At 52.3% G+C, this 8,073-nt stretch overlaps 1 protein-coding gene across 1 annotated transcript; it reads left to right on the plus strand.

Annotated features, from left to right (window-relative positions):
* The first annotated feature begins 268 nt into the window (after window positions 1-268).
* Window positions 269-6,582, plus strand: TPRA1 (transmembrane protein adipocyte associated 1). The gene is made up of 10 exons (XM_042782579.1): window positions 269-435; window positions 615-747; window positions 3,229-3,315; window positions 3,413-3,485; window positions 3,610-3,689; window positions 4,224-4,334; window positions 4,492-4,552; window positions 4,702-4,804; window positions 5,042-5,122; window positions 6,315-6,582. The coding sequence occupies exons 1-10, from the start codon at window positions 311-313 to the stop codon at window positions 6,580-6,582; spliced, it is 1,122 nt and encodes a 373-aa protein (XP_042638513.1). The 5' UTR covers window positions 269-310.
* The last annotated feature ends 1,491 nt before the right edge of the window (window positions 6,583-8,073 follow it).

Below are 8,073 nucleotides of genomic sequence, written 5' to 3' on the forward strand. Positions count from 1 at the left end.
TATTTGGGGTCACCAGATAGAGTCTGAGATGAGGAGTTGGCCCCCATTTGAAGGATTGGGTTGTGATGTGTGCAGGAGCTCCTCACCTTTCCCATCACTGAGCAGGCAGGAGCTGAGCTCCTGGGAGGGGGGGCAGTGGGCACAGTTGTTAAGCATGGGAGAGAGTGTCCACTGACCCATGAATGTAACCTCTTAGCAGATTTCTTCTAGGAGCCTGAGACCAGAGGCAGGAGAGTAGGGCTAAGGGTTACATAGCTCTTGGACTGCTAACATAGAGCCTTTTACTCCCCCAGGGCTGGCTGCTGGCAGGATGGACACCTGGGAGGAGGTGATTTGGTCCAATGGCAGCACGACGCTGCCCCCACCCCTGGCGCCAAACATCAGCATGCCTCATCACTGCTTATTGCTACTCTATGAAGATATTGGCACCTCTAGGTGAGGGGTCACAGCCCTGTTGGCAGGTTGGCTATGTGTGAGTGGGTTTTTCCAGGGTGTGTGTGTGTATGTGCATGTGTGTGAAAGAGAGAGAGAGAGAGAGGGTCAGCGTGTATGTGTTGGGGGTGGTGTGCATGCACAACCTCGCTGGTGAGCCAGCCTCTATACTCATCTGCTAGGGTTCGATACTGGGACCTCCTCCTGCTCATACCCAATGTGTTCTTCTTCATCTTCCTGCTCTGGAAGCTTCCACTCGCTCGGGCCAAGATCCGCATCACCTCCAGCCCCATTTTTATCACCTTCTATATCCTGGTGAGTTTACCCCAATCAGCAGCAGAAAACTCAATTCCAACTATATTAAGCAAAAAAAAAAAAAAAGTATTAATGTAATGAAAAAGTCCAGCTCGGGTATGGAGGGATCCAGCAATTAAATGATGTCATCAGAACTATGTCTCTCTGCATCTCTGGTTTCTGCTCTTCCCTGGCCTTCTCTCAGAGGAGTCTCTGCATATAGTGTCAAATATGGCCAAGAGCAGCTTTGAGCTGACATGCTGCCTCCCTACACACTCCAGCAGAGAGAATCTCTCTCCTGATAGTTCTAGTGTAGACCTGGAGTTCCCTCAGGTTGAGCCGGCTTGGATCACCTGCTCATCTCTGAACGAGTTGCTGGGGCTAGAGGGAAAGGGGTGCTTCAGAGCTGGAGGGTGGGTCAGCTAGGCCAGACCACACAGACTTGAAGGGTGGGAGGGGAGGTGGTCCCTGAAAGAAAATTGGGAAACTTTTCCTAGAGGAAAGGGGAAGGGATGCTGGATGGGGAAAAAAGACCCCTGTAGTCCCCATCTATCCGTTCATCCACTCTTCCATCCATCCCCACATTCCTGAGACCTCTTTGGCATAGATGCCTTGCCTCTGGGTGAGTCTGCATCCTCTTTCCTTGGTGGTCTTGTGGCATGCTGCCTGAGTTGATGTCAGGGCTCATTTGAGAGGGTGGGTTCAGGTGCCAGCTGTCCAGTTCCCTTCCTTCAGGACTTTCCTCCCTGCTTAGGTGGGGAGGGCCTGACCACAGGCCTCTCTGTGACCCTTGAGAACCATCCCCTGAGAGCTATGTGGCTCCCACAGACCTCTCTTTGTGGTCTGGTTCAGAACTTCCCAGGTCAGAAGAGTGGACAGCAGTCAGACTAAGAGGCAGGTGAGGGGGTATGGGGACCTTGGAAGCTGTGATCCACTGAAACTCCTCTCCCTCCTGTGGGCTGGTGGAGGGGCAGGGATGGGAACCGACGCCCTGCTTCTCTTCTGCTGCCTCGCTGCTCATTTACTCATGTATTTATTTAACAGATATCATGCACCCACTGTACACTAGGCTATTGTCCTTTCTGGGGGAGGAGGTAGGGAGAAGGGACCCAGGACTAATTTCCAGGAACTTATGGCATGTCCAGAGGAGTCTGTGCTACCCAGCTGCTTATTCTTGGGGTTCTGCTCCTAAAGAGCTGCGTGACTCTGGACCAGTGGCTTGGCCTCTCTGGGCCTCAATGCCCTCCTGTGTAATGAATGAATGTGCTTTGGCCATGGCATTGTTGTGAATACCAATGAGACAGCAGGCAGAACTCCAGCTCAATGGAAACCTGGCATTGTTGCTTTCTGCAGCCTTCCCTACTGAGTGGAGGTGGCCTCTCCAGGGCTTGGACCCTGCTTTCATGGCAAAGGGCTGGCACATGTATGAATCTGTGCTCTTACATTTGTATGTATCGAAAACCCAATTTAAATCACAGGCGTCAGAAGGAGGGTGTTGATTTGGGAACTGAGAAGTCCCAGGTCTTCAGGCCTGGGTGGATTCAGCTCACTGAGGCTTTTCCGTCTCTGTCTGCCCCTCAGCTTAGCTTCTCTCTGTCGGGCTTCATCCTCAAGGCGGCAAAGCAGCCCTAGCGACCTGGCTCCTTTCCCCAGGACAGGACTGTACCAGATGTCTTGGGTCTGATTTTCCCTAGACTCTTCTGAGTCCCTCTCCATCTCTGAGATGTCTTGAGGCTAAGGGAATGACATGCATTAACTAGCTAGCCCAGGGTCACAGGCCTGTCCCTAAGAGTGATGGGGTCAGCCTCACCCTGCACCACACAGACAAAATCCTGTGCTTTTTGCTTTTGTAAAACCTGATACCTGCAACTTACTACAGTGTCTTTGAAGCCTCTTTTTAGTAGCCACCTTTTCCTGAACCCAGTGTATCTTGGAATTAAAACTGTGAATGATAATACTGTTTCCATGTGATTAGTCCTTACCAGAGGACAGCACTCTTCTGCTGCATATATTAACCCATTTGATCTTTCCAACAACCACCATTTTGTACTTGAGGAAATTGAGGCACAGAAGTGCAGTTATTCACCTGAGGCCATAGAACCAGGAAGCAACCGAGCTGGAATTCAAACCTGGGCAGTTTGGTGCCAACATGTCCAATTCTCCTAACCAGTTTGACTCCTGTTTTGTTTCAAGGGTTGGACATCAGTGCTATCCAGGAAACTGAGGGCCAGAGAGGGCAAGGCCAGGTCAGGCTGAGGTCTTGCAGCATTGTGGGTCTTCCTGCTGTGGGTGCCCCACCTCTTGAAGTCCTAGGCCTGCCTCCTGATCCCCACCCATCTCTCTTCTTGGTGATAATCCTGTTTAGTTTGAAATCTTCCCTCCTGGAGGATTCAGAGTCTCCTGCAGGTGTAGGGCATGTGTGTGTGTGTGTGTGTGTCTGCAGTATCCACGGGATCTTGGTCCCCAACTCCGCTCCTCCATTCCCTCCCTCGCCCCAACCAGGTGTTTGTGGTGGCACTGGTAGGCATTGCCCGGGCTGTGGTGTCCATGACGGTCAGCACCTCAGATGCTGCTACTGTTGCTGACAAGGTGTGTCTGGGCCCGCTGATGGGGAGGATAGGGGTGCTGGATGCAGGGAGTTTGTGACTAAGCACTCAGGCTGATGTTCTGCCCCCTCTATGTCCAGATCCTGTGGGAGATTACTCGCTTCTTCCTGTTGGCTATCGAGCTGAGTGTGGTCATCCTGGGCCTGGCCTTTGGTGCGTGTGCCCCTGGGGCTCTGGAGCTGAGGCCAATGCCCTCCCCTCCCCTCCCTGGCTGGGGGTTGACCCTGATATCATCACTTGAGCTAGCTCCCACTGACAGATCTGCATGTTTTTCCAGGCCACTTGGAGAGTAAATCAAGCATCAAGCGGGTGCTGGCCATCACCACCGTGCTGTCCCTAGCCTACTCTGTCACCCAGGTAAGGGGGCTTCCTGACTAAGGCTGTGGGACAGAGAGGGCTTTAAACCTCAAGCTTGAAATGCACGTAAGAAATACCCTGGGTGCTTGTTAACAAGGAAGGCTCTCAGGCCTCTCCCAGAGATTCTAGCTCAGACGGTCACTGGGGTTCAAGAACCAGCTATTTCGCCAGCAGCCCATGTGGTGAAAATGCAGGTCTGCAGGCTAGACACAGAAACGTGGGTCTAGTGGCCCCTTCTCAGTTGGGGCAGGGACCACACCTCACCCATCTCTGCCCCTTTTCTTTTCCCAGCCACACGAGACTTAAACCAAGGCTGGGCTGGCTCTGGACACTGAGTTAGGTGGTCAGGGCATGGCCAGAAAGTAGGCTGGGGCAGATAACTCTGAGGTGCCCTGAGCCTCAAAGGCTAGGCTGAGAGGCTTGGGTGTGGTGGGAAGGAGAGCTGGTGGGCTTTAGATCAGGGGAAGGCTTTCCAGGTGGTGGGACCTGGTGAGACCCTCGTCCTCCTCCCTCTCTTCCTGCCTGGTCATGTAGGGAACCCTGGAAATCCTGTATCCTGATGCCCATCTCTCAGCTGAGGACTTTAACATCTATGGGCATGGTGGCCGCCAGTTCTGGCTGGTCAGCTCCTGCTTCTTCTTTCTGGTGAGGTGGAGGCTGGGGTCTGGGCCTGGGGCCCTTGGATTTTCACTGGGTTATCACTGGGGCCTGTGGGTGGGGCAATGCCTTGGCAGTGTGCTTAGGGTTAGGGTCTGGACCATTACTCCCCAACACCCTTCTTAGCCCTGCTTTGTGTCCACAGGTCTACTTTCTGATAGTTGTCCTCCCCAAGACGCCACTGAAGGACCGCATCTCCTTGCCTTGTGAGCTGCTGTGGGCAGGGTTGGGGGCCCAGTTTGGGCCACTGTGTGGTGGGTGGGTCCCAGGTCTCACATTGGGGATGATGAATGGCGGGTTGGGGAGGCAGAGCCTCCTCCTGTAAGGGCAGGACCTCATACCCTTGGTTTTACAGCACGGAGGAGCTTCTACGTGTATGCAGGCATCCTGGCGCTGCTCAACCTGCTACAGGGGCTGGGTAGTGCACTGCTCTGCGCTGACATCATTGAGGGGCTCTGGTAGGTGGGGCTGGGAAGGGGGCATCCATCAACCTGTAGGGGTGAAGCCAGGATGAGGGCAGTGGGGTGACTGAGTCTGACTTGGGGCATCCAGATGTGAAATTGAGACTGGGATAGGGGCATGGTAGGAAGTAGAGATGGGAGGGGACAGTGAAGTGAGGGTCTGGGTGGGACCAGGATGCAAGGCCCTGCTTCCTGACCAACTCTGACTAGCCTCCTTCCTTCCACTCCTTTCAGTTGTGTGGATGCCACCACCTTCCTCTACTTCAGCTTGTTTGCACCACTCATCTATGTGACCTTCCTCCGAGGCTTTTTTGGGTTAGTCCCTTATGGGGTGCTGGTGTCAGGGACCAGGGCTGGGAACTGGGGTCACAGCTGGGCTCCTGGCCTCAAGGTTCATGGGCACCCCCGTGTGGCCACTGGTGGAGTGACACTTTCTTCAGGGCACAGTGTGCACATGCATGTGTTGGAATGTTGGCACAGAACAAGGCAGACAGAGCATGTGCATGTATGTGTGTGCACATACACATATATAGATGTACATAATGCCCGCACCTACACCTTCCCCACCAAAGAAATAGCAGCTTTGCACATTGTTCTGCACATTCTAGTTTTCAAGTAGCACTGTGTTAAGTCATTCATTAAGAAGGCATTCATTGAATACCTACTAGGTGCCAGGCAGTGGCCCCAGCACAAGACCCAGCAGGAAGCAAGTAGAGACAGATCCCTGCTCTCATGGAGTTGGTATTCCAACTGAGGTGGCAGGCAGATAAGCAAGTTGGGGTGGAAAGTCCATGTGCATTTGAGTATATGGGTGGGGCATACTCTTGTGCATTTGTGTTTTGGGGGAGTGTCAAGGAGAAAGATGCTAAGGATATGTGGCCTTAGGATCAGACTCTGAAGTTCCTCACTGCCAGGTCTCAGGGTAGTGGGGGACCTGCTTCCTGCGTGGGTAAGATGGAAGAGGGTATTGGAGACGGGTCAGCACAAACTCCAGAATGAGAACTGAACCCTGGCCCTATCTCTGAGCTCTGTGTGACCTTGCATACACAGTGATCTCCCTGGGCCTCAGGCTCCAGTTTGTAAAATAGGTACAACAACCCCTTCTTCAAAGAGCTGTCCTGAGGATTGAGTGGCAGGCTAAGCTGAAGTGCATGATAATAAGTGCTACAGGGGTCACAGGGGCAGGGATGAGATCACAGCCAATGTTTACTGAGCATTTTGTGCCAGGAACTGGTTAAGGCTCCTAATTTATTTCTGTTCATCCTCTACAATGAGGTTGCAGTGGGCATTAGATGACACAGAAACCTCGTGCCCAAGCTCACACAGCTAGGAGGAGGAGGAGGGGCTGTTTGACTCCAGAGTCCAAGAGATGTGGGACCTCTTAGGGTGGGTGTTCAGATACCTGTTACCACACTTCCTGCCATACCTGATGGCCTCTTTGTTGAAGGAGGGAGGCCTTTCCTGAGCCACACAGTGAGGGTGCCTCTGCTTCTCTCTTCTCTACCAGCTCAGAGCCCAAGATCCTCTTTTCGTACAAATGCCAAGTGGATGAGGCGGAGGAACCGGACATGCACCTGCCCCAGCCCTATGCAGTGGCCCGGCGGGAGGGCCTGGAGGCCGCGGGAGCCATGGGAGCCTCTGCGGCCTGCTACTCGAGCACACAGTTCGACTCAGCAGGAGGTGTTGCCTACCTGGATGACATCGCCTCCATGCCGTGCCACACAGGCAGTATTAACAGCACAGACAGTGAGCACTGGAAGGCTCTCAATGTCTGAGGAGGCTCCTGGGCAGAGGACCTGCAGGGGCCTGGGGAGGCCAGACTGGAGAGGAAGCTTGGGAGCAGAATACAGAGTGGAAGAGAACAAGGCCAGAACCTTCTTTGGGTGGGAACTCTGTTCCAGGTCTCCTTCTCTCTGGTCTGGAGGTCTCGTCCTGCCCTCCTGGCCCCCTGCTCTCCTTGGCCACCTGGGACCCTGCTCCCCTTCTACCTACCCTCACCCTGCTCAGTGTTTGGCCCCAGGCGTGGACTCCTTAGGGCTAGTAGGCCTGGCTCATCTGGCTGAGGGCACCTCCTTTCTCCAAAGCCTTGGCACCCCTGGCTAGTCTGGTCCTTGTCACTCTCTACCTCCATCCCTGTGGGCTCTGGTCTTCTCAGAGCCACCATGGTGATGGGCTGAAGTGTGTATATTTTCTTGATCTATTTTTTAATAAAAAGAAAAAGGAGCAGAAGATGTCAATGTGGAGGTTGTACAGGAATGCTTGGCTGATCCTTCAGGAGCCTGAGGCCCTGCAGGACCCTTGGACGAAGTGCTGGGGAAGGCTCGCATCATTTCCTTTGTTTAACCAAGGAATCGGCTGGTGTGTGGCTCTGGGGGTGCTGCTGGGAAGTAGAAAGAAAAAGGTCTAGCCACCCCTGTCCTCAGGGCCTGTGTGCAAGCAGGAGACAGACATGGACCAAGAATGAGTTTTATAAGCTGTAGTTCTATCCCCTCTCTGTTAAAGAGCATGGGTTTTGGAATGAGCTGAGCTGGGCCTGTCCTTTCTCTACTGCTTATAATCTTCAAGCTGGGCCAGGCTATCCCCTCCCTAAGCTCATTTTGCCGTATATGAAATGGGGATATGAGTGCTGATCTTGCAGGGATTTCTGTAAGGGTTAGAATATAAGTATAAATGACTAATGTATGGTAAAGAAACAAATGATAGCTATTAATACTACTTTTAAGGAGCTCTGGTGGTGCAGTGGTTAAGGCATTTGCCTGCTAACCCGAAGGTTGGATGGTTCGAACCTACCAGTTGCTCCACGAAGAAAGATGAGGCAGTCTACTTCTGTAAAGATTTACAGCCTTGGAAACCCAATAGGGATTGATTGCTATGAATCAGAATCAATTTGACAGCTGTGAGTTTGGTTTGGTTTTGGGTTATTATTTTTAGCCCCAGAATAGTTCTTGGGACATAGTAGACACTTAACAGATAGGATGCTGGGGAGTGATATCTATAATAAGATGAACTAAATAGGCATAAATGGAAATAAAGCATTGGGATCTGTAAAATACAAATAGAGGAGGAAAGTTATACATATCCATGTTGTTGAGGTTGTACCTAAGTTTGACTTTGAGTTTCCTGGTGTCCAAAGTGAAAAGGGAGTTGCTGGTAATTATGTAATTCTTGTTGCCAGAGAGAGGAGTCCCTGGGTAGTGCAAACAGGTAATGCACTTGATGGCTAACTGAAAAGTAGGAGGTTTGAGTCCACCCAGAAGGGCCTTGGA

This window comes from Orycteropus afer, unplaced genomic scaffold (assembly GCF_000298275.1).
Source record: "Orycteropus afer afer isolate SDZICR_OR568_19922 unplaced genomic scaffold, OryAfe1.0 scaffold00377, whole genome shotgun sequence".
In the NCBI taxonomy this organism is placed as follows: domain Eukaryota; kingdom Metazoa; phylum Chordata; class Mammalia; order Tubulidentata; family Orycteropodidae; genus Orycteropus; species Orycteropus afer.